At 43.2% G+C, this 26143-nt stretch overlaps 1 protein-coding gene across 1 annotated transcript in view; it reads right to left on the reverse strand.

Annotated features, from left to right (window-relative positions):
- The window catches only part of KAZALD1 (Kazal type serine peptidase inhibitor domain 1), a 194078-nt gene that overhangs the window by 26121 nt on the left and 141814 nt on the right, over nt 1-26143 (reverse strand). The window contains exon 3 of the mRNA XM_085606484.1: nt 1008-1168. Coding sequence (XP_085462610.1) covers nt 1008-1168 — 161 coding nt within the window. The remainder of the gene's footprint in view (nt 1-1007; nt 1169-26143) is intronic.

Raw genomic sequence — 26143 nt, forward strand, 5'->3', positions numbered from 1 at the left:
AACTGTTTAAGCCGGCCTATTTAATTCAGCTACTTGCGACTGTGCAGGCCCAGTGCTGGAGAGGCCTCGCTAGGAGGATCAGGTCACGAGGTGGTGAGGTGAGGTCTTGTTGACGTCTTGTGGCTCTCTCTCACCATGCTTCCTTGTGTGCAATGCTTTTACTGGCAAGGTGCACGACTTAGGGAGGTAGAGAGAGGCTGGGCAGCAATGGCAGATGGCCAATCACTGCATGGCTTCACAATAAAGACATACAGTGATTAGTCATTAATGACCCCATTGCTCCGTGGACAGGACTGCCTCTGCAGTCTGCATTAGAGGCCCTAATAACCCGACTTTGAGCCAATTCAGACGCTGCTCCCATGAGAGCAACACCAAGATCTATCTGCCTGGGCAGGCCAATTTATGCTCCTTTGGAGACCAGAAGACTGTAAATTTGATCCCCGATCTCCACTAACTATGTAGGTGTGAGTACTGGAGAGTCCGCATGTCGGGCTGACCAGGGAAAGGCACCTGTTTGCGCACTTCCTAGTTGACTGGTTGTGCTCTGCTGCTGTCCTGTCAATCATATTCTGAAGCCCCACCCCTGGCCTGCCCCACGCACTGAGACTGGAAAGGATTAAGAAACTGGCTCGCAGCTGACTGCTGCGGGCTAAATTATTTTGCAGTCACATGTATACTTAAATTAATTTAGGGCCAGGGGGCCAAAAATATCAGGGGGCGACGACCCTGTGTCCTAAGGAAGGAACCACCACAGGTTGCTATTGATTATTTTTCTTGGCTAATTGTTCATTCTGAATAGGCTTCAGTCTTCTACCATATTTACCCCTAAATTATGTAAATTTTTCTATTCCATCTTTGCCTCTTCCTCTCCTTCAGACTGCATAGGTTAGGTCCTTGATTTTCCTTCATAAGATATCTTTTGCGGTCCTTATAAGATCTCTCATGCAGTGCTCTCTAGCCATTGTTTACTGATGCTGATACCGTGTGATGGGTGTGCGCATGCGTACCTGGACGGATATGTGAGGATCATCTCCAGGCAGCAACATCTCTGTGCCGTCCTTCTTCCATTCGATGGACGCCATCGGGTAGGCGAAGACCTCGCAGCCAAATATGACATCTTGCCCTGTGATGTTCCAGATATCATAGGGAGGAGACAGGATCTGGGGTTCTATGAAGAAGACATTGTCCATAGGTAAAGACTGTAATTGTTGTCATGTAATATTTACAACACATAGTGCAGATAATATTTTCCAAATGGGAATGTGCTTAGAGTTAATACTATTTTCGATTTCTATGCCTTGTTGCTAAACAATTTCCAGTGCGAACAATTTTTTTTTTTTAATGAATATTATTTCTTATCTTTTTTCGTTCCTTTTTCTTTCATTTCATTGTTAAAGAATACGATGAAAAATGGCATTTGCTTGATTGAACCTGTTAGAGATTGTTATATTAAATCATCAAGGCGATTTAAGAAATGTATTTTATTTTATTGCTTCCTTTGCTGTTTGGATATATAACACAATGCATCATTTAAATGTAACGCCGGAAATCATTTTGATACATGTAACTTGTCGACAGTTTGTGATTAAAGCCAATTACAAAGCTATAATTGTTGTTCTCTCTGCCTTTCTGAATATCTGCCTCATGTTAATAGCCACCATTTCTTTTGATAAGGCTGCCAGCTGTTTTGTCTCTCGATGTTGGTAAAATACTTTATTGATCGCTATGGAAGCCATTTCTCTGGCTTGGAGCGATGACACTCATGGCAGGTGTGCAGCCCAAAGACACCCTGATAACATAAATATATCAGTAGACAGTGTCATAACTCACTAACCTATCTTACTTGCTTGTCATAGCATACATTTGCATTGTAAATCAGTTTCTCATTTGGCCTTCTTTAATCTCTTCATAACAATTCACTATTTGCAAATTCTTAAGTAAGGCACTGAGGTTTGCTGTACTACCAAGGAAACAGCCGGATGTATAGAATGGAATTGCTTGGACCTGTATTATTTCTAAAACAATTCAGGTTACATTGGCACATGTATCAAAAATAGCGAGCTTGGGGTAAGCTGTTACTAATGACTAATCTTGTATTGCAATGCATATTATGGCTGAACAAGTTCTATTGAGTTTTTGTTTTATGGACAAGAAGAATCAAATGGGATCCCACGCTTTAAGCAGAACCCACACTTGCCACACTATGCATAAATGGGAGGGTTTATTGGACAGTCCGCGTTTTAGTGAAACTGCTCAAATTTGGCTTATTGTTAATTATTTTAGGGACCTTGATGGGGAGGCTTATAGGGGAGTTACTGGGCTCATTTATGGGTTACAATGTTCCTCTTAAAAAAACTACTAGCAATGCTGACTCCCTTCGAGTGATAGTTGGCGGGGAGGATGTAGACTGGGATTTGTTATTTTTGGTGGATTTTGCTAACAACAAACCATATATCAGGAGAAGGAATGCATGCCCTTTAATCTGTCAAACTGAAAGGCTGAAGCCACAGTCTGTGCTAGCTGTGCATTCTATGACTGTGACCAATAAGGAAGGTGAAGATGTTATGTCTAAGATATTTGGGATACCCAATTATATTGTGGTATGTACTTATGCTGTACCATGTCCGATGATGGATGAACTTCACCAGCTGAACGGGTCTAGGACGGCAGGCACCATGCTTTGGAAATTGTCAAGCAGTCTTTCGATTCAGTCAATGTTTGGAGATTGTCACATTCAAATGGACTTGATTTTCTTTTTTAATCCTCTATGCCCAAAGTCTTCACCAAGACTGATCTGATTTAGTCATCAAATATGACCTCTTACTTGAAGGAGAAGGAAATATTGTGGAAGAGTAATCAGGCAGCACACTGCTGCCTTTTGGCTAGGCTTGCTACATATATACATACATAGACATACATGCATACTTACATATTCACATACATAACTCTGAGTTCTACCCGCTCAAGTTTGAGATAGTGAAATTGTACCCCAGGGAGACAATATCATACTAGAGTATGAATGACGGGATACTGTAAGATCAAGCCTCAAAGGATGAACAGGGAGCATTTAAATATTAAGTTCTTCCAAAAAATAGAACAGAGAGGATGCCAGAGAATAAAGTATGGGAGTCTGTTAATCTCTACATTAGAGGTGACTGTCTGTTTCTCACATTTGGAGATGGACGAGCAGATATGGATGGAATGTAAAGATTTAAAGGTGAGCAGGCCCAATTGAATGGCATCGTTGCACTGCAAAATGAGAGGGAGGTGGAACCTAATCAGTACAAATGATATAATAAAAAGGAAGCAGCTAAACCGTGTAAATTTAACTAGAAAGTGTGTTTAGCTAAGCAACATAGCAAGGGTGATAAGAAGAAGAGGGCACTGGCAATAGGAACCATCACCTTTCAAATCTTATCTGTCTATTCAAAGTAGGTCTCTGAATATGGAAACAAGGCCTGACTACAATATAGCTGTACTAGGAAGAATGATAAAAGAGTTACATAATAGATGACCCAATATCACATCATACTGAACCCACAAAATTCCTTCTGATCTCACCTCATCACGGTATCATTCTTATACAATTAACATTGGCCGTATCCAAAATTCTCAACTATAGGCCAACCATTTTTGAGACGGCAAAATCCCTGGCATTCACCCTAGATATGAATGTAAGCCTACAAACATGTATCAATGTTCTAGCATGGAGCGTGCGTCATTTAATCAGACTCCTCAAAAAAGTCAAACACTTTTTTCCGATAGGAAACTTCAAGACAACATAGAATACAATCCCTAATCCTCAAAACACATGGCTACAGTAAAGGCTTTTGATTGGCATTCTAAAAATTTGGCTAGCACCTCTAAGAACAGTACTGAACTATGTAGCCAGCCTGTTATTAGGCTGCAGTTAACTTGGTCACAGATAACCTATACTGATCACACTCAATTGACTCCCGATTGAATCCAGAAGTCAATTGAAGCTAGCATGTTTTATTCACAAGGCTCTACACAGAGCACCAAACTACCTAGCCCCCAAACTAATCATTTCAGTTCGATCCCCAAATCTCAAAAGTATAGTCTATCTTAATATCAACTGAATCAAGCCTTCTCGTAAAGTGCACCTAAGATCTCGGAATCTATCCTGCAAGATCTAAGAACTAGCACTATCTGCAAGAAAGATTTCAAAACCCCTCTCTTTGTTCGATACTTCCAGTCATGACTCATATCCATTCTGATACACCTAGTTGGTCATCCACCAAAGCCAAGAAAGAATCCACTGTGAACATCATTATGACTTTTGAGGAGATACCAGTCTCTGTGCTTCAGTCATACTCCAAAATGAAGTTGACTCTTACACCCATGGCTTGCCTGCCTTGGCCTCCTATTCCTTCCAAGTCTTGCTCACAATGGACCAACTCCTCCCTTTCTACTATTAAGATTTCACACCTTATACCCCTTTGTGTAAGTGTATACCATGCCTAAATTAAATGTAAAACACCCTTATACATACATGGGTCTGATTCACAAAATATAATACTGCAAATAAATAAATATTAGCAGGGTAACTTTAGTGAGAAAACCTAGGTAGTCAAAATTAGGGGCGATCTTACTGAAATATTTGATTAGTCTCTAACTGAAGTTAGATTTGTAGATTAATTTAAATTCTCATTTAGCAATATGGATAAAAGATATGAACATTGTCTTAGTCCAGATGAACCCTGAGTGAAAGACACACCTTCCACATTTGATGGCCCAGGTGGGGAGGTTCTTGTGGATGAAGCTGCAATATCCGGGTCATTCCATGAGTGGACATTCGTGTCCCTTGCTTGCTCTGTCTGTGCCCAAATTCACAAGTAAATATCTTAAAGTCAATAGAACTTGCTTACTCAGCCTGTGGATGGACAGGCAGCCTCAGCCCAGACAACTATGGAACTGTCTGGAAGCTGGAGAAGTATGCAGAAGTGGCAATCACAGAACCACAGCTTTCAATACAAAAGCTGATATTCAGAGGGGAAGCCCTTGGAGGGCAAAGGTAAACTGATTTGAGGCAGTGATGAAATGCTGGTCATTGAGAAAAGAATTGCTAAGAAAAGGAACCCCGAAGCATGTAAACAATCTCCATTTAGGATGAAGGTACTACAACTGTTTGAAAAGCCCCTATCTCAAGTACTGGGGGAAACATTTTGATATGGGATTGAACGAGCAACAAGTCCACATTCGCTGGGTCATTTATGGCCATCTCTAATTTATCAATTGTCCACTAAGAACAAGGAAGCACATTACATATCTATTTTCCTGCCTACCAAGGGGTTTCTCCAAAAAGCAAATAGAGCTGGCTAGAAGGCACAATTGGAACTTTAGATTGTACAGGCAAGAGAAAACCCTCTGAACCAGATGGTCAGGGACAGATGAGGTTGGAAGGCAGTGACCTGGGGTACTTCGCCAGATTAGTGCAATATAGAGATATCAAATCCACTGAAAAATCATTGGAACTGAAGCATGGAAGAACAAGAAAAAAGGGCAATGGGCAATGGGGATAAGATTGATATTGCAACAGAAAGTGGTATGGCTGAGGGATCGCTGGCTAGAAATGTATCTGTGAGTGCCTCTGCCCTGAACCTATAAAATAATAACAATTCTGAAGGGGACTGGGACTCCCAAATGAGGACTGGGTCTCCAACAATATTAAGCAACATGAGTAGTATGAGACTTAAAACTATAAACATTTTACAGTGGAAGAAGTCTCACTGCGTTCCATTGTGAGGCTACTCCTAGTTTCCACTTAGTTTAAATACTGATGCTTTAATCAATTCTTTATATTTATGATTTGTTATAGGTTATTGAAATGTTTTTAAACATCAACCCAGTTTTGTGAGTGAAAATATGTTGCTTGCTTTGGAATCAATCATAAAGGTGGATCACCAAAATCAGCGATGACATTCCTAAAATGTGGATGCTTTCAAACCATTTTGTTTTATACTTTACACTTTGGCATGTCCCCAATACTAGCCCTTTGTCAAGGGGAATTCACTAAAATTCAAAACAGTAAATAATATATAAGTGACCAAAAGTGCTATCAGCCAACCATAAGATGGAAAGACCAAGCACTGGGAAAGCCAAAAGGTCTTGGCTTTCACAATTCTTTTTTTCCTGTTGTGGTTTTTGCAAAACCTTTTGTTGGGTAACCTGGTGGGCCTTCGTCCATCAAAAAAATCGGTTGAAGGCAAATATATATTTTGGTTTGTAAAAAGTACATATTCATATAGTAGTCCCTGATACCAAAGACAAATACTTTGTGTGTGGATGTACTCCTTATGAAAGAGCAGCATGCTGTAACTCAGTTTAGTCAGCCAATGGCTGAAGGGACTGGCTCATTGCCCCATGATGCATGCAAGAGTGGGTGGAAGAAATATGTGAATGACACAACAACAGATTATTAGATGAAGTCTGGATGAAAAGCCCTATATCTGACTATGTTACACACATAATTTTAGTAAAATCCAGAGGTGTTGGATAACACCAAAATTAAAAGGCCATTGAATCTGTTGTTGGCTGCCAGCCTCTTTGCTAACTTTTTTTGTAATGTTTTTGTACAAATGGATAAGAAGTATTGAAAAGATAGGTAAAATGGGATATTTACAAAGACAGACATAGAGGGTTGTATAGACAGGTATCCAGTCAGATAGATAGATAGATAGATAGATAGATAGATAGATAGATAGATAGATAGATAGATAGATAGATAGATAGATAGATAGATAGATAGACAGACAGACAGACAGACAGACAGAGCTCACAGAGAGTTATTTTGTGAACTATGATAAACTACAAACACTCCCGATGAATATGTTATGTTCACAATCTCAAACCCATAGCAACAATACATCAACAATACATCAACACAGTGCAGCAAATACAGGTGATCCTCAGAGCATCACCAACTAATCAAACAGTCACTCACAACAGTGATCATAAAACCCATCCATGTCCATAGTAAAACTACTTCTCGAGGTGTCAAGTCCAAACGGCAAACGCCAGCCGTTGAACTAAATTAATGTGTTTACCAGTGTAAATGCTCCCTTGTACCGGCCTTTCCTCAAACTGTGTAAATTGTAGTGTCTTAAGAATGACTGCCAGGACCCCATGGTCCTAGGTGGACTCAATGGAATAATTACGTAACTATCTGGGAGTTGTTAAAGTGTGGTTATTAACAGTTATGAGATAATGAGAAGCTCAGTTTAATGTTGTTCGCTGATGAATAAAGATGCTGGTTATGAGCTCAGTGTGTGGCGTGTGCATTTTTGCATGCTCCCGGGTAATGGAGGAGCTGACAACTGGCGATGAGGTGGGGATACGTGCCCCGCAGAAACAGGACTCTTCTCCCTGAGAGTTTACAAGGATAAAGAAAACTCATTGTGTGTGCCACTTGTGCCCCAAGCCAGTGCAAAATAGTCTGCAGTTGGTGTATGTGGATTTGAAGTAGCACTCGAGCCCATACAAGACCTTGTAAAGGAGTTGAAGGCTTAGCAGAGAAACACAGTTGGGAAAAGCCCACCAAGACTTGTTGGTCAGGCCCAAGAAGGAAAACTGTGCTGTGCCATAACACAGAGCCATCATTCACACAAAGAAAATGCTAAAGGCAGCAACAACCAGGTACAACGTAAAAGGCAGTGCCCACCAGGTAAGAGCAGTGAAATGTAATCACCGACCTGATGACCTCAAAAGTGGGCGAGGTGACTCAAGAGTGAACACTGGGGTTGTACTCGCAAGAATGTTGGTCCCCGGAGAAGCCACTGTAGACAGGGGACTTTGGCAGCTGGTGACCTTCTGCACAACTCAAAAAGTTTTACATTTAGCAAAGCCTCCCAGCAGATGCCGCAAGAGAAGCAAGTGCTGCCCCATTTTTTAAATCTCCACCACCATTTGATAGAGCCATAAAACTGAATATTGGTGCCAGATGGATCACATGGACTGAGACCTTCGATGACTTCACAGATGCTCTGGAACAAGTAAATGATGGAAAATCATTGAATATTTAAAGAATCTTGCCGGTGATGCAGTAAGAGAAGTGATAAAGAAAATCTCACAGACCAAGACAATCTTGAACCGTCAAATCAAAGAAGCATTAGGTGCCAAGTTCAATCCAATGCCCAACGTCGACTATGAAAGGTACATTTTCAATCAAGCGAGACAGCAAGTTGGTGAAACAATGGATGAGTTTGTAGAGAGACTTGACGTGCTTATCACACATTATACATTTAGTGGATTTAATGAAGAAGAAGCCATGCGCTTCAGACTCTTTGATGGCTGTCTTTTGGACTCATTCAGAAGACATGTGTTAAGAGAGACTCTCTGTATCAAAAAAGTACTAATGACTGCAAGAGCTGAGGATGGAGCAGATCGTCACTCTACCGATGCAGAAACTGGAATAGCTAAGAGTGAATTGGCACGAATCATGAAGAGAAAACACATACACCAGTAGCTACATGTACGCCATGTCCTGAAATGTTTTTTTATTCTTCAAAGAACGGAAAACTATGTTTCCGATGTGGATTTTCATTTCCACATGAAAGTTAATGTCTAGCCATCGGACAGATGTGCAAGGATTGCGGAAAGGAAAACCACTCCATAATGGTTTGCAAAGCAAAAGAGAAACCAAGTGCGTCATGGCGAGATGAGAAAATGGATGCCAGAAAGTTCCAGAAACATTCTCACCACGCCTATAGAGACCTCATTTGAGACAGGTGGAAACTAAACGAAGTTGATCATCAAGTTCATCTAATTAATGTTCTTTGATGTCACAATCGAGCAACAGTGAAGATGGTCAATGTGCGATGATCATATCAGCAAAAAAGTGACATGCACACGTGAGTCTTGCTGCTTGCAACGAAGAGGAATGAACTACAAAAACAAGTGAGTTACTGAAACAGAAGAATTCATGTGGACACTGCTCTAAGATCACATAAAGGTCTACGGTTGCCCCATAACCTTCATTATTTACAGCTGTGCATCAATCAACATCATGACCGTCAAACTGTTTAACAGCTTGTCAACCATACCGTGACTCAACACGTCAAATATGATGGTGTACACATGGGCTGCTTCCAAACCGTTGCAGAGTCAAGTATCATTCACAGTGACTTTACAACATAAAATAACTTCGGTGCAAGCCCCAATTCACGTTCTCCAAGGTACTTCCTCCACTGCATGTCTACTCAATTTTGCAACTGCTGTTGACATGGGACTAATATCTATAAATATCACCCTACATATTCAATCTGAAATTGTGAGTCCGTTCCTGTTTTTATTTCATAGCCTTGGAAAGCTCAAAACAATGCAGATACAACTTTATAATAACGAAGACATCCGGCCTGCTGCACAGTGACACCACAGAATAGCGTTCACCTGCAATAAGCGGTCAAAAAAGAACAAGAAACGCTGTTCAAGCACGACATCAGTGAGCGCTCTAATGTTCCCACACCATAGTTGTCACCATAGTGGGGGTGTTAATAAAAGGCAGAGGAGGTGCAGTGTGCATTTGTGTGGATATGCACCAGTCATCAAAGCAATTGAGAGAGAAAGACATGCTGGTCCGCACATTGCAGATATGATCATGAAGCTGAATGCAGCCAAATTCTTCTCTCGTCTTAACCTGAACAAGGGATACAATCAACACGAATTGGAAGAAAACTGTAGGTGCAATCCCAATTTTCAACTCATGTTGGTTTGTCCAGATACAAAAGGTTGAGTTTTGGAATGTCATCAGCTGCAGAAATATTTCAAGATGTCATACATAGAATAATTCAACCAGTTATGCATGCTTTCAATTACAGTGATAACATACTGGTATTTAGGACAACACAGAAGAAGGATGATAAAGCTTTAAAACAAGTGTGCCAGTTACCCACAAATGCAGGTCTCACTCTAAATGCAGAAAAGTGTGAATTTCAAAAAACAAAACGTAAGTTCTTAAGGTACATATTCACTGATTGGGGAACGACTCCTCCTGACCAGATAACGTACACGCACTGTGATTCACCAAACCCCCACAAGATGTCACCATGCTATGATCCTTCTTGGGCATGGCCAGCTATTCTTCAAGGTACATTCGTGACTTTGATAAAGTGAGTACCCCATTAGGAGACCTGAGTAAATTAAATGCCCAGTCCTGATGGTCCTCTGAATGTGGCCAAAGCTTCAAAAGAACAAAGCATGCAATTGAAAATGCAACTCAGATGGCTTACTTTGATCCTAAATTACATACTGAGATTACTGTTGATGCGAGCCCGGTGGGGCTGGGATCAATCCTTGCTCAGCATAAAGGACATCCAAATGCTCAGAGACACATTATGGCGTATGCCAGCTGAAGTTTGTCTAACATAGAATGCACCTATTCTCAGCCAGAGAAGGAGAGTCTGGCTGTGGTGTGGGCCTGCAAACACTTTCATGAGGTTCTTTAGGGAAAGCATTTCACGATTGTTACAGACCACCTATCACTACTCACCGTATTTGGAAACCCAAAAGCCAAGTTGCCCCCTTTCATTGAGAGGTGGGCTGTGCGTTTACAGTAATATGACTACAATTGTGCATAAGCCAGGAAATAACCAAAACCCTGCAAATTACTTATATATATATGTATATATGTACTTTATTTAGATATAAAAATATCCTTAAAAGAGCACCACAAAGTTACGACAGCAATACATATAAAAGGAACAACAAAAACCTTAGCATAAGAGCAGTGGTTGTTAAAAACTTCGAATTACAATAAAAGCTTCACTGATATATAAATGGTTAAAAAAACTTGATATGCAAAATGCAATGACAAGCATAACGTTTAAAATACATTTGATATCAGGTGTTTGACAGACAACCATAAATACAAACCAATATTTCATAAAAATGACAGCCGATTATGCAAAACATCAATCAAGTAAAAGTAGTGTTAGCAGCATTTGAGAGATTACAGGATGAAATGAAGTAGCTCTTAAAAATGGCATAATAACATACCAGACCCATTACTGCCTAAGAGTGCGGTAAGCATTTCGTAAAAAAGTTGTAAAAGCAATATTTAGACTTGTGTTTTCTGGCATTAGAGCTGCAATAATTGCTTGTCTGCACGACCGGATTCCCAGCCTATTCCACTCAATTTTCAGTTTACGTCTACGTTGTGACATAAAGGAGGGACAGAGGCATACTATATGCTCCAAGGTTTCAGGAGACATACCACATCCTCTGCACATTACATCCTCTGACAGACGGCGCCAGACGGGCAATTCTTTTAAAAATTGCCAATCGCCCAATCTGGCAGCCATAAAACTGATTTTTAGGTGCAAGGAATAAGTGCAAGATAGGTAGGATGCGGGGGATAACCGACCATACGAGGTCATTATTGCCCAGGCATGTTTGCGTTTGGCAAATTGGGCTTTGTCAATAATCAGGGACCTCATTCGAATGCATTTCTTAATGCTAGTTTTAAATACTGATTTACTGGGATTGAGGTCCCATAATCCACCCACAGACAATTCTTGGATCGAATCCTTGAAAAGACGACTATAAGAGCCGCATGGGTTTTTCTGAAAGATATCCAACCAAATTAAGGACTCCAAGGAGCCTATGTTTGCTTGTCTCAATTTATGGCACAGGGTTAAAAACGCTCCTGTGGCAGAGACTTCATAATTTAATAAACCCAATTCAAGTCTGATCTGTGCAGCAGAGGCAGTTTTGGGCAAGTGGAGATTTTTTTTATAAAGTTTCGTCACATGTTGGTTAAAGGAGGAGTTTAATTTCCCCCTAAATATCTCAACACCATATGTCAGTGTCTGCCCTATTTTTGCTCTCATAACTTCCAATAATGGTTACAGACTTGGACCAGACAGATTTCTTGAGAGCTTACAAAAGGTCACCTGTAAATTAATAGCTTTTACTGCAATGACCTTGCGCTGTTTATTAAAATTGCCCCTGGAGTCAAAGTTGACCCCAAGATATTTATAAGCATTACCTATTGTAAGACTCATGTTGTTAAACAGCCAGACCCCTCCACAATAGCGTTTTCTACCAAAAATAACCACTTGGGTTTTCTTTAAGTTAACCTCTAATCCATTCATCGTGGTGTAAGTTTCTAGTTTGTTTAGTAGCCTTTGTAGCCCTACCCGTGTCAAGCTGAAAAGGACCAGGTCGTCAGCATATAAAAGATTACTTATTGAAACACCTCCCAGCTTAGGCGAGTGGCTGTTTGTTTCTTCGAGGGAGGATGGCAGGTCAGCTAAAAACAAGTTAAAAAGAAGGGGGGCCAGCACACATCCCTGTTTGACCCCTCTAGTTGTCATGATTTTCCGAGAGAGATGTGTGCCGGTCCCCAACTTCACTTGAACCCACGTGCCCGAGTGAAGTTGGATGATCGCATCCAGAAGTTTGTCTGGGATCCCCCATCTTTTTAGCTTCTCCCATAAAGCAGCCCTTGGTACCCGATCAAATGCAGCCTTAAAATCAACAAAACAACAAAAAACCACCCTAGATGTAGCTAATGCTTTGTCGACAACAATAGACAGTGTCAGTAGGTTGGTCACGGTGCCGGAGTTAGCGGTGAAGCCGGTCTGATTCATTGGAATCAGATTATTCTGCTCGGCCCAAGATCTCAGTTCCTCCAGTAGTGTTCCTGCAAAGAACTTGGCTTCAACATCTAATAGGGCTATTAATCTGTAATTATTTGAGGAGGCATACGAGCCTGACTTATGGATCAGATGGATTATTGTCCCTCGCCATGAGTCCGGTATAGTTGAGCTTGTCAATACACAGTTGAAAAAGTTGGTTAGGTATCTCGACCATAAATCAATGTTTGTTTTAAACAAGGACTGTGGTAGGCCGTTTGGACCGGGAGCGCCATCTGATCTTGCTTTTAATAGTACTTTTGTGACCATTTCTTGAGTGACCTGTAGGTCTTCGCTTCGAGGGTCCGCACATACCGTGGGCCTGCTCCTGACCAAATATGGGTTTGTTGTCGGTGGGTTAGAGGCTCATACAATTGTAGACGCAGAGACCTCTGCGGCCCTAAAATGATTTGTCAGATAAGCAGACCAGGCATCTTCTGCAATATTTGCTGACCCAAATCTAGATGAGCTGGAGTTTTGGCGATTAATTAGGGCCCAGAATCTTTTAGAGTTACAGCTTTTACTCTCCCATAAAAGTTTGCACCAAAATTGGCCTAAATGGCGCCGTTTGTCAGATTGAATAGCCTCCCTGAATAGTTTTTGGCTAGTTTTATACCCATTCAAGAACTCATTGTTTCCTGGGGACGACTTGAGAATCCGCAGAGCTTTGTCTCTAGATTTCTTCAGTGCCCTTGTTTGACTGGAGATTTGGAACTGACGGCTAAAATGAGCCTTGTGAACGTGTTGTCTAGATGGAAAGCGACTTATCAATTGGGAGCAGAAGGACGACCACGCACCAGTGGAAAAAACCACTGCATCAGTGCTTTCTGTTATGAATACCAAGCATGCTTCCACGATGTTTGGACTAATATCGTCATTCCATCTTAACCGTTTTAGATTTTCTGTGTAAGTTCCTGGGCATGTTGTTGAGGCAGGATTATGGAACTCTAGCTGTGTATTGAGGGAGACCACTTGAGGGCGATGATCACTTTCAGATCGAGGAAGAATGCTATAGTTGCTCAGATGATGGAACAACGCTAAGTTACAGATGGTACAATCTAGATAAGAGCATTTGCGACCATTTGACCAGGACCAGTTGGGAGGAGTGTCATTCGTAGATCTGCCATTCATTGCCAGAAAACCAATACTTGAAAATTGCAGCACACAAAGCTCACCAAGGCCACAATCCACTTGGTTTGGGGGTTTGGACTGTTCCTTCACTTCCGTAGTTGTGAATGTAGAAAGCCCTTCCACATCGATAGGATTACCCTGGAAAAAGTTAGTATTAAAATCTCCAGTAATAATATAATCAGATTGGGGATAATCCACCACCAGGTCACACATGATTTTCATTAAACACGTTAAATGGGCCTTTTTTGTACGGGTGTTAGGGTTAATATACACATTTAGGAGTAAAAGTGTTTGTTCCATGCACCAATTTTAACATCAAGTAGCCAGTCTTCGTCAAAGTTCAGTAACTCGATCGGACCTTTTAGATTGTTTGAAACATAAATCGACAGACCACCTTTAGCGTGGCCGTAAAGACAGGTTCTGATTGCCGGTTTCCAAAGTTCAATAAAACCAATAACGACTGGTTTGAGAGGCCCATGTTTCCTGAAGGGCAATTAAATCATGGCCAAAAACAAAAGAATGGGTCTCTAAATTCATGATTTTCTGAGAGAGACCACTAATGTTCCATGAACATATGGTGAGCAAAGACTGCGACAGGGGGGCGGTGTAATTGTGAAAGGAGGTAAGTGGCGTCTTGATTGAACCTGTGCTACACGATTTTCATCACATGGTCAGTCTGATATGTTACGAGAGAGGGCGGCTGATAGCCAGCCCCAGTCGGCATTTTTATCGAAAGTCAGGGGATTAGACCGACCATCTTCAGTCGATTGTATTGGACCTAAGGTGTTTTTGAGGATTGAATATGGCCTATTTTTCCCCCCCAGGTCTATGGCTGACCGGCCTTAGCAAGGTAGAGGAGTGTTGAGATAACATTGTTGGGTAACCTGGCCTGGAATAGGGGTAGATTTGGATACCCCATTTCCGAAATGTGACCTTTTGATCTAAAAATAGTCGTACCCAGGTGGTGGACTTAAAAGACGCCACAGTGACCTATGAGGGTTGAGTACCCCTTGGAGGGAGAAATTCAATTGACTCGATATCATCCGAAATCAAAGCCTCAAAACCCGGAACACTGTTTGCTAATTTAATTATATTTGATCTGTTAAGTATATCCTGCCGACCTTTTGATTTATATTCGGGGGCAAGGAGAATTTTTAAGTGCTGTGTGTCACTATTAGCAATATCGGAGATCCGGATTAATTTGGGCTGTGTAGATTTGGGAATTGGGGAGTCTAAGTGTGCTCTCTGATGAGATTGAAGAAGGACACATGTACCTTGTCCAGATGTCCGAGGATCTTTCAATGAGATTGGTGTGGTATTGAGGATTGTATTTTGGAAAATGGGTCTATGTCGAGATGGACTTGACGGTGCTGCTAATTGGGGTTGAGGTAATGTGACTAAAGGCCTCGCTGTAATTATCTCGTTGGAGTTGCCTCTTGGTTTATTTATGGCCGGCTGAGACTCTAAAAGCCCGATTTGCCCTGGAGCGGTGCTTTGCACAGGACTGCCCAGAGGAGTCTGTTGATTGGCAGTTGAGGTTATATCTGCCTTATCAGGGCTTCGAGAAGAGAATATTGGCGTTGCTGGGGATTGTAAAGTTCTTGAGGTGTTTTTATTGGTGACAATTGAGAACAACGGGAATAATTTTGGAAGATCAACTTTTGTATTAGGTCTTGATTTGTTCCTTTGTTTTCGCTGACGTTTACGCTCTCTCTTACTACAAGGTGGCATGGGAGGGTGGTGCATTTCCGGAATGGTGGGGACAGCAACAACTGAATTAACACTTGACCCTGCCACATTGCTATCGATAAAATTGGAAAGCCCATTTGCTGTCTGAGGGCTAGTACTGGCTTGTACCGGCGGTACCACCAAACGTGAGGAGCCTTGGGCTTGATACGAGTTGTCTTGATGGTCAGACTGTGTCGTAGAAAGTTTTCGATCCCCTCTCGTCTGTAACCCAATGGTCATTGGCAACGGGATCTTCACCATTTCTGATTTGTGGATTGGGAACGATCGAGGGGGTAGATCAGGGCAAGACAGAACACCACCACCCTTCAGCAATTTTACTTCGTTTAAGACGCTAGTTAGAACGTCTGGGAGCGAAGAGAGGGAATCAATAATAGGCGAGCAACAACAGACTGACTGTATCAATTTTGAAGATGCTTGCGCACTCATTATTAGATTATTTAGTCTGTCCAATTTACCATCAATCCCTGCTGTAAACAAAGCTAAAGTGTTCAATAAATCCACCTGGGTGTCCAATTTGTCCGAGTGATAATTTAGGGCCGTGACTGTAGATTGAAAAGTCTGAAGTAATTGAGGCCAGAAAGTCGTGGTTGTGGCGGTATCATGATGAAGGTCCATTTTAGATCTAGAATTGGGGGTGTTATTAAGTGAATTGGAGGTGTTCATAAAAGAAAAAGACAGATCTACTAGCCGTTGATCATTTAATTCTGTTTTTTGTAGGACCTTTGGGTGGGCTGAAGTTGCTACTTGAGATGGGAGTGGGCACTGTTGTGGTTTAACTTGGTCTGGGCTCCCCTCCAGAAAACTTGAGACCTGTGGTGAACAGGCACTGAGTGTATCAAAAATGGGGATCAAGTCTTTTTGACCATGAATTTGTGGAAAAATTAAATGAGAATGAGGCGCAATAGGGGGCATCTCAAACTCCTGAGGGTTATGAAGTGGCATAACCAAAAGATTCTCTGGTTGAGATACATGCGGAACTTGAAAACTTAAATTATGAGTTGGACTCACAAAAAATTGCTGATTAGAGCAGAGCTCTTGATTAACGGAGTCATGGGGGAGACTGACTTGGTGAAGGTTGATGGTGACTTGAAGCCGATATTTGGGTTGCAATCATAGAACATTCTGAAACAGTTTTCCGAACGTCGGGAGCTGACCCAAAGATGAAAACTTCCGGATCATGGACGGAAGTGATAACTGATTTTGTGTTTGGCTCAGAGACTTGGTTTGGAGCACAAGACTTGATTGCCGCGGGGACTTTTTAAAAATAATCCAGTAACGAATGAGAATGGGATTTTGAGGTGCTCGCAGAGTATATATGGGATGGTAGCATGATGTTTTTATTGGTACGTTGCCGTCCCTTTGGTGACAGGATGGGGGCCTTCGATGAGACCAAGGGATCTGGTACGAACTCCGGATTGGCTGGAGCAGACTCCGCGACTGCGGCCAACCGATTTGATTTCTTCCGTTTTGAAACAGGAAGTGTTTTTCTCATGTTCCCGGATCTCATCACTTCTGTTGTTGTGCAAGGCTTATTAACGTCTGTGTGTTAATAGACTGGTTCACTCGAGCCTTTATCAGTCACACCCTCGGTTGCCTGCTATACCAGTCAAGCTGGGATGTAATTGCAGGAAGGAGAGGGGGCGTGAAGGACCAAATTGCCTCCGGGACAGGTTTAGTGAGTTTATCCGAGCCTGTCCAGGGTGAAAAGAACAAACTCAGCTGACTATACAGCATGCACAATGGCACCCCCCCCGCTTACTTGGTCCCTACCCAACCACTTGCTATTCCCTTGCCCGCGAGCTCCCGACAGTTGCTCCCAGCAGCTCCAGAGGGAAGACCCTGAAGCCTAGGACCCCCGCTGAACTCCCAGGACCCTGTCCCCCCCAAGACTCCGCGTCCACAAACTATCCGGCAGGACCGCCGGTAAAGTCCCAGCAGGGGGGGGGGCGATCCGGCGGAGGCCAAGCTTCCCCCTGGGCAGTAGGAGCAACGTCGTTGGTAGCGACGGGCTGGGGGGATTGGAGGGTGCGGGGGGAGCAGAACCAAGGCTGGCAGAGCTACTGACTGACTGACGAGCAATCAGGCGACCAGGACTGCCGACTAACTGTCGGGATGGGGGGGGGGGCGAGCAGGGGGCCAGAGCGGTGCAGAGCAATGAAGGCGTAATCTAAAAGACCAAGGCTGACCAGGGCCAGGCAAGATGAGAGACCGGAACCGGAGGCAGCCAGCAAGAGAAAGCCAAAGTCCGAAAGAGCCCACAAGCGGGGGTGAGAGCGGGGTCTATGGCATGGGGGGCAAGGGAGGCTGGAGCACAATGCGACGTATGGGGGAGCTTGACGTCTTAGGGCAATTATGACCATGCAAGTCACTCACCAGGTCGACTTACTTGATTGCTGCTCTGCCAGAGATTCTTGCCTTCCTCAGGACTAACAGCAGACGCTGCCTATCCGCCCTCTTCCGCCTCCACTACCACCGCCGGACTCACCCACACGATCTCACAAGATCGCCAAAATCTACCGGGTCTCTGCGTGTCTCTGTAATCGCCAAGAACTCACGGTCATGCTCACGGTCACCCTCGGTCTCGACGAAAAAAATAAATAAAACGAATTTCGTTGATCGCGCAGCAAAATTTGTTTTCTTTATTTTTTTCGTAACTTACCTGCAATCGGCCGTATGCCACATTTTGCAACCCCCTACCCTGCCCCTCCTCTGCCCCACGTCACCACCCCGGTAACACGCCCTATACGGGCCGTCGCTGGCGACTCATCACACTTCAGACATCTATCTCAACATTTATCAGCCCCTGTAATCCCAGAAGGGCCTGCCTCACCTGACGGCCTAGATCAAACATCAGCTCCTGTACCCTTGGTGTCCATTTAGGGGGCATCTCAACTACCTCATACCATGTGATCTGGTCAAACAGTGCGAGCACCTAGAGAACGTATCAAAGAAATGTAATACTGCTGTTTACATCATTTTGTTTAACAAAGTGGATGATGTAGTATTTTAGGACTATGAGCGCTAGGGCACCGTGGTCCTGTGGGGACTCAATGAAAGAATTATGTAAATATATGGTAGGAGTTAAGTTGTGGTTACTAATGGTTATGAGATAATGAGATGTTCAGTTGGATGCTGAATGCTGATGAATAAAGACTTTGGTTATGAGCTCCTTGTGTGGCTTGTTCGTTATTTTGCATGCTCTCAGGCTGGGGACTACGCGACATAAGAGACCCTCTGCTATTGAAGCACAAGTAATTTAGTTTACCAGCTTGTGTTCGGCTTATGTACTTGATTCACCACCTCTCGAGAATTCGTTTTACCGCAGACATGTGTAGGTTTTATGAGCACTGTTACGAGTGACTATTCATTAGTTGGTGATGCACGGTGGATCACGTGCATGATGTGCACTGTATTGATGTATTGTTTGTTACTCCGATTTTGAAGTCATGATCTCGACGTATGGTCCTGGAGTGTTTGTTGTTTATCACGATTTATGTTTTGAAATAGCTTCCTGTTTCAAGAAATTGTTTTGGGCAAGGTTATGGTTACCATGGCGTTCTGGTATTCACAGCACATGTAGCATGATTTGGGGACAGATGTATAACCCTCCAATTGGCGAGCTGCAAATTGCGTCGCATTTGCGACTCACAATTTGTGACTCACTAATTGGGATGCAAAACAGTGTCTGAGACACTGTTTGCGATTCCCACTGGGGTCGCAAACTGCATGCCTCATGCATATTAATGAGGCTGTCGCAATTTGCGACCCCATTGGGAATGGCTGGCACTCCCAGGGATGGTGGCCTGCTGGGGTCAGCAGACCTCCATGTCTGGGACTGCTTTTAAATAAAGCATTTAAAAAAAAAAAAAGAAACTTTTCAGTTTAATTTTTTAAGGGCAGGCAATGGTATTTGCGTATGCATTCACAAATGGGAAGGGTAGTAAAGCGAGAGATTTATCACCCTTCTGAGAAGGGTGGTAAACTACGTATGTTTTGCGACCGCAATTGAGGTTGCAAAACATTCTTACATATCTTAAGGAGTCGCTATTGGGAAGGGACGCCCTTGGGCGCGCCTTCCTAATAGTAAATCACTAATCCTATTTTGTGAGTCCCGAATTGATTTGCGACTCGCAAAATAGGATTAGTACATGGACCACAGGTTTTTTGCAGGCGCAAACGGGTCTAAAACCCATTTGCGCCCTTGGTGTTTAATACTGTCATGCAACACACTTTCCATGATCTGGTGTTCAACTAAGGCATGTAGTTTCCCACAAGTGGTTTTTAATTGTGGTCTTTTCAGCTCATAATGGTTGTCTGATATAGCATTTTTGCTCACTTATATATTATTAACTTTTTTGTTTTTAGTTAATCCCCCAGACAAAGGGCTAGCATAGCCCAAAAAGGATTGGGGAAATGCTGAAATGTAAGGTTTAAACCATAATGGTTTGAATTAGTTCTCTTTTTGGACATTTCACTGCGGGTTTTTGTGATTCACCTTTGTGATTGATTCAAGAGCAAGCAATATGTTTTTATTCTTGAAATTGGCAGCCTCACTACACAGTGGGACGTCTTTCAACCGTGGGAAGTAGCTAGTTTGGGGATTTTCAATGCAGTGTTCATAGATTGAGCACTTTCCACTACTGCACATCAAGATACTGGTTACCTTCTGCTTATTACTGATGACATTTGGAGTGTGCATTTGGAACTTCCATTTTGATTTATGGTATGAGACTTAATCACAGACAAAGAAGAAGTCTCTATCTACCTATAAATGTGCAACAAGACCAGGCGCTTGTGACCCAGGAGTTAAATGGGGTCTAAGATCCAAGAGCACATTAAAAAAGGTAAGTTATTTTCTGCCACAGTAGACACAGTTCGGTGGGATTGCTGCATATTACATATCTTCCACTCAGAATCAGTATACCTTGCCTGCAGGTAAAACTGAAGAACTCACAGACTCTCTGCTCCGTATACTATCTCTGATACAAATTTAGTGAAGATTATTATCAGAGAAGGGAATGCAGAGCTTTCTGTTTCTTATTTACAGGAAGCCTGGAATTACCTAGTAGAGATCATAAGAATCCCAGGGAGGAAGCTACGACCAAAATGGACCTCAGAGGTCCCAGTGTACACCTTGATCCTTACTCAAATGTTCAAAAGCATTCCTACAGATGTAAGACCAGGGGCTTCTCCTCCGCTAAGGTGGAGGATCAACACCCCACTGCTCTGACAGCAGAAAAATACAAATAAAATGATAACTATGTTATTATCATTTTATTTTTCTGCACTACGGGGCTAGGTTAAGGCAGGACGGGCTGGTGTCGGAGCCTGGGAGGAGTGGTGAGTGCACACTCTCAAAGTGCACATGACTGCTTGGCCGGCTGTCTTGGACCGGCCAAAGCGTCATGCACACTTAGAATGTTCCCCACCGGGATGCATTACACAGCCTGGTGGGAAGCATGCCCAGGCTCCCAGTCCCTGAGTGCTGAACCACAGTGCTCAGACCATTCACAACGCTGCATTAGAGTGTTGTGATTGGATAAGGAGAATCTGGATGCTTCTTGGTTCCAGACTTGCCAGGAAGAGAAGGAACGACAGAGAGACAGTGGCCGCAGAAAAAGGTAGTGTTTTTTTTCCCGACCCCCGCCTCACCACCCCATTCCCTGCCAGCCGCCACTGTGTAAGACATATGAATGAGCCCCAAGAATTTCTGATGTAGGAGCTGGTTGAGATTAAAAAAAGTTTGTAGGGGCTGTATACAAAACATCTGGAGTTTTCAAAAAGGGTTGCAACCAGTGGGGGTTGGTGACATTTAAAAGTGAGGGGGTGTAAAAGTTGGGTATGACTAGCAAGCAAAGCAAGCAAGCTTAATGGACAAACATGGAGTTCAGGAGGGATCTTCCCCCCCACCCCCCCAGAAAAATTTGAAAAAGATTGGCAAATGGTGCATTTTAAAGCAAATTTAAATAAAAAATGTAGTAAGAAAACACGAAGATTTATGAAGCAATTGTGAATGCATAGTCTTAAAATACTTAAACTCATTAAGAATGTATTAATATAATCAAAATGTACTGTACTGTGCACATTGTACAGTACAACACCTTTAGGCACTTTAAAGTGTGTGCTTGCCCAGTGTCTTGCACTGCATGTGGCATCAACTTTGGAAGAAAATGCTCTAACCAGGCTTTGGGATGTACCTAGAGCGACTGGCTGCAACCAGTCGTATTGAAATATGAGCAGACAAGGCTTTATGTGGAATGATAAAGTAGGGGGTTCTAAAAGGGGTGTGGCTTAGACATTTAACTGTGGAAGTATTGAGCTTCAGTTATGTGCACTTTACTTTAGACATGTACACCATTTGTCTCTCCCACATCTCATCCATCTGCATATCTTACATTCTTTTTCCTCTTCAGCACCCTCTTTTACCTCTCTCCTCCAGTTTCTTGCCTTTCATTCACTTCAGCTCCCTCACACATATGCTGCACTCACTCACATGTAAGCACTTTATTTTCTTTTACTTTCACTATGTCAATATTTTCACAACTGCGTACCTTCTTCACATACATTTACACAGAATTTGAATTGTATCCGGAATACATGACCATTGCTCTGTGTGCTCTGCATAGAGAGAAGCCAACCCAATGACAGGCACTATAAGAAACTTGCACTGCCTTCAGCCTCAGTGCAAGAGTTCTCAATCATGACCCGATAAAAACACCTGGCACAACTCACTCTATGCAAGAGTAATAAGGTGCACACAAAAAACACAAACACATGGAAATAGCTAACACTCCTAGGGAATGCAAGATTAGGTAAAACGGGTGAAATAGACCGAGAAACGAAATTGCTAATATGCATAATTACCTCAACATTTTAGCATTTATTGTTCGGAAATCAATCAGTGTTTTTGGCATTAATGTTAATCACAGCCTCAGCTGTTAAGCCAACGCCGAGACTCAGAACTTGGTTCTCCAGTTCCAAACTTCGCAGCTGTGGCCGTAACACCACATCCTCTCCCCTAGGTCTGACCCTACTGCCCTGGATACATAACTACCTAGTAACTATTCTCGTTGCTTTCATAATGTGCAATGATCCAATGTACTTATGTGACGCCCATCTGCGTGTGAAAGAAATACACTTTTTTGATTTTTCAAGTCACCTTATCGGAGATCAACACTACAACCCTGTTTGACCAAATTGTATGAGCCTAGGCAAATTCTGTATTTCCTCAGGCTTTTTTCTTGTTTGTTATCGCATATGAGAGCACCTTCAAATACGTGAGTTAAGGATGTGCGCTGTACAACAACACACCTCTTGTGTTTGATTTAAAAGCCTTTTTTGATTCTAGCTTTTATAAGAATCTAGGCTACATATAGGGTACATCTTTTAATTTACTAATAGTATTGTCATCACAGCGGGGACAGGAATGCCCCTCAGTTCATGTTTAGACTCTCACTCACTTTTAATAAATAGCAAAACAGCATGGATCCTTCAGAATATGGACTCTCAGGTCCTCTTTTCCTATTAGAAAATCATTTATCCATGCTTTCTTAGGTTGAATAATCACAAATTCAGGAAACTTCTTAAAACTTTTTGTTTAAATAACACCTCCCTCGCGGTGTGGGTGAACTAAAGGCTCAAAAAGGTATTAAATGGAGCTCTGGCCAAGAGATATTAAAGGCTGTTGGAAAATTAGCAGTAATGGCCTCTCAGTTTACGCCCTTCCATCAATATCTTGTCTCACTGTCCGGGCCCACAATTAAACTTGAAAGATAACATTTATATATTCCCATAGTAATTTACTTTACGCCGTCATGCCTGCTATCAATCTTGGTCCGTTACTCAGGGCCCAATGACTGCGTGGCAGGGGGACAGCACAGGCAGTAGAAACAGAGGAGATTCGGACAGGAGCAGCCAGTATGCTGGAGGAGTGGGGGACAGGCAGGTGGGAGAGAGGGGGAGATGGGGCACTAAGGATCGTGGGGGGAGTAACAAAAATAAAAATAATCTTATCTGCAGCTGTCCCCGTCGCGCTCTTCTGCTCCTTTTCACCTTGTCCGGATGGCATAGGCTCCCAGAATACCCTGCAGCCAATCCTGAAGCTGCTCTCAAACATGAGAGCAGCTTCAGGCGCCCTCGATTTGCGCTCCAGGACATACTGTGAGTTTGCGCCTGCTCTGTCCAACCCAGCCTCAGATCGGGCAGCCAAACCATCATGCTTAGTGATGGGGGTGCAATACCACTCCCCTCAGTGCCCGTCACTCCCAAGCCCCGCCCCAAGACTCAGCAGGAAAGGAAAAATTAAACAAGTGTTGTTTAGTTTTTCCTTTTCTGCCGTTTTTGGCTGGTGACGCTCCTCCGCTGTAGCAGGGGAGCCGCCGCTGGAGTGGAGGTCGGTCACGGCAGCAGCAGGTCAGCCACAAGGATTAAAAAAACACACCACCACCACACACAGACTTGCTGACTGTTCCTGCGCAAACAGATTCCACGGGTTCACAATTTCTTCCACGTGGGCGGTGGGCATGATCCCCTAGCACTGATCTCGTGGGCACTGGCCTGGATACCTAACTAACTTGGGGCCCAATTACGTTTGCAGAAGGCCCGTCGCCACCAGCCATGCTTTGGCGGTCCTTCCGCAATCATTTCGCGATTTACCCTCCGCCACATTACGATGGTATGACATGCTGTCAGCAGCACCCGCCGCAATGTTAAAAATCAAGATACAACCGACATGGTGGCGGTCGCATCCTGATCGGGTGTGCGGAACCGCCGCATACACGGCAGACGGTCCGGATTTACACCAGGATGGCGGACGAACTGGAGTCTGTCCGCCATCCTAAAGACCCCCTTAATGTGGAAGGAAGCTGTTGGGTCCCTCTCTCAGACCTGCCCCTTCATGATAAAAAACAGCAGCAGTTGGGTAGCAGAGGTCACCGACTCACCCACTCCAACCATTCTCTACATCTGCCTGCCCCACCCCTGTCCAATTTGTTTAATTGGCTCTACTAATCCTACCCCAGGCCAATAAAAATAACGTCCAAAAAGGACAACCTTTACCTGGAAATTAATTCCACCACATTCACTTAAGTGTTGTCACTGTCATGGCAAGTGCCTCAAGGTTGAAGGAGGCCACACCCGACCAATACATCTATACTCCATAGGAGGCCACCCTCCAGGCGCCATGCCCCCACCCCCTCAACAAACACACACATTCAGCTAATATTGTCACCATACAGCAAGATAATTTTATTTTCAGCTGCTCGGTGTTCTTAATATTTTTTATTTTTCTCGAGTGTGTAGGGGGGGTGGTGCCTCCAATGGCTACTAAAACCAGCTACCCCTGGTTGCAACGGTTGAGAAAGGGCTTGCATCAGAGACAAAATGTCAGTTAAGAAAGAAACAAACATTACCCCTAAAAAATTACAGGTGCTTTTGAAAGCAAGCTGTGCTGTGCTAATTTTCGAGTTGAATGGATTCCGTACGGAGTTAAAGCCAACATGGAAATAAAAAACAATCATTTTAATTTTGTAAAAGATATTTAATTGTAAGTCTCAGATTTAATGCTATATAATCTATCTTTTGCTAGGTTGATATGATAATCTTGCAAAAAACTCTGAACTGGTCCTATTTTGAGGACTTTCAGTGTCAGGAGACCATTTTGACCAAAGACTGAACCGCTATCACGCCCAACAATCATTGGCATAGCCAATAGGTCTCGCCTTTAGAACCTTATAAGTATTTAGTTATGCAGTACAATATCCTTGGAGCAACAACATCAACTGTTGCATGGCTAAACACTTATAAGGTCCCAAAGACGAGACCTATTGGCTATGCCAATGCTTGTTTTATGGATACTTGGAAGGTGCTATCCATGCTGCCTCCTTGTGGTGTGTTGGTGAAGGTTTGTGAAAAACGTTTCCGTTTTCAAAAGACAAAATGATGGACATTATCGGGTTGGGTGGAGTGAAGGGGGTGTAGGATGCAGGTTTCATCTACACATCGAGAACAGGTTTCCTCACATTGCAGTTTCCTCTCGCACTCACATACACAAAAAGTACCATGTGGGCATCAGAAATGTAAAGATCACTGACACACAGGATATGTGCCACACGGGACCAACAGTGCAAGCTTCCCTTGTGTGCTAAGCGGCGATGCACACCGGTGGGTGGACATTTATAGGTGCTGGTGCTCAAGGGGTGTGCAATTTGAAACGTGCAAGGGGAGATTGTAAGAGTGCGAGATGCAAATGCGAAGAGCACAATATATAGGGGAACGCACGATGCAAGTTTACTTTGCATAAACAGGATAGGTGTGTGACTAATAGAACATCACACACACGCCCCCACACAGACACATATGACCCAGCGCCGATAAATCAGACTTCTTTTTTCCTTCGTCTAAAAACACAGTGCCCGATGGCATCAGCACAGCATGTAGCTTTGCCTGTGGCCTCTTACAGAGATACTTCCCCCGGCACGGTGCAAGGACTGTTGGCTCCGTGGGTGAAAAGTCATGTTGCCCTCCCATACCACGCCCCCTTGCATGAATGTCCTATTGCACTGCTATATTCCGCCTACTACATGTTTTTATGTCAAGGACCCAGATTTCAG

Source organism: Triturus cristatus, chromosome 1_2 (genome assembly GCF_964204655.1).
Source record: "Triturus cristatus chromosome 1_2, aTriCri1.1, whole genome shotgun sequence".
Classification (NCBI taxonomy): domain Eukaryota; kingdom Metazoa; phylum Chordata; class Amphibia; order Caudata; family Salamandridae; genus Triturus; species Triturus cristatus.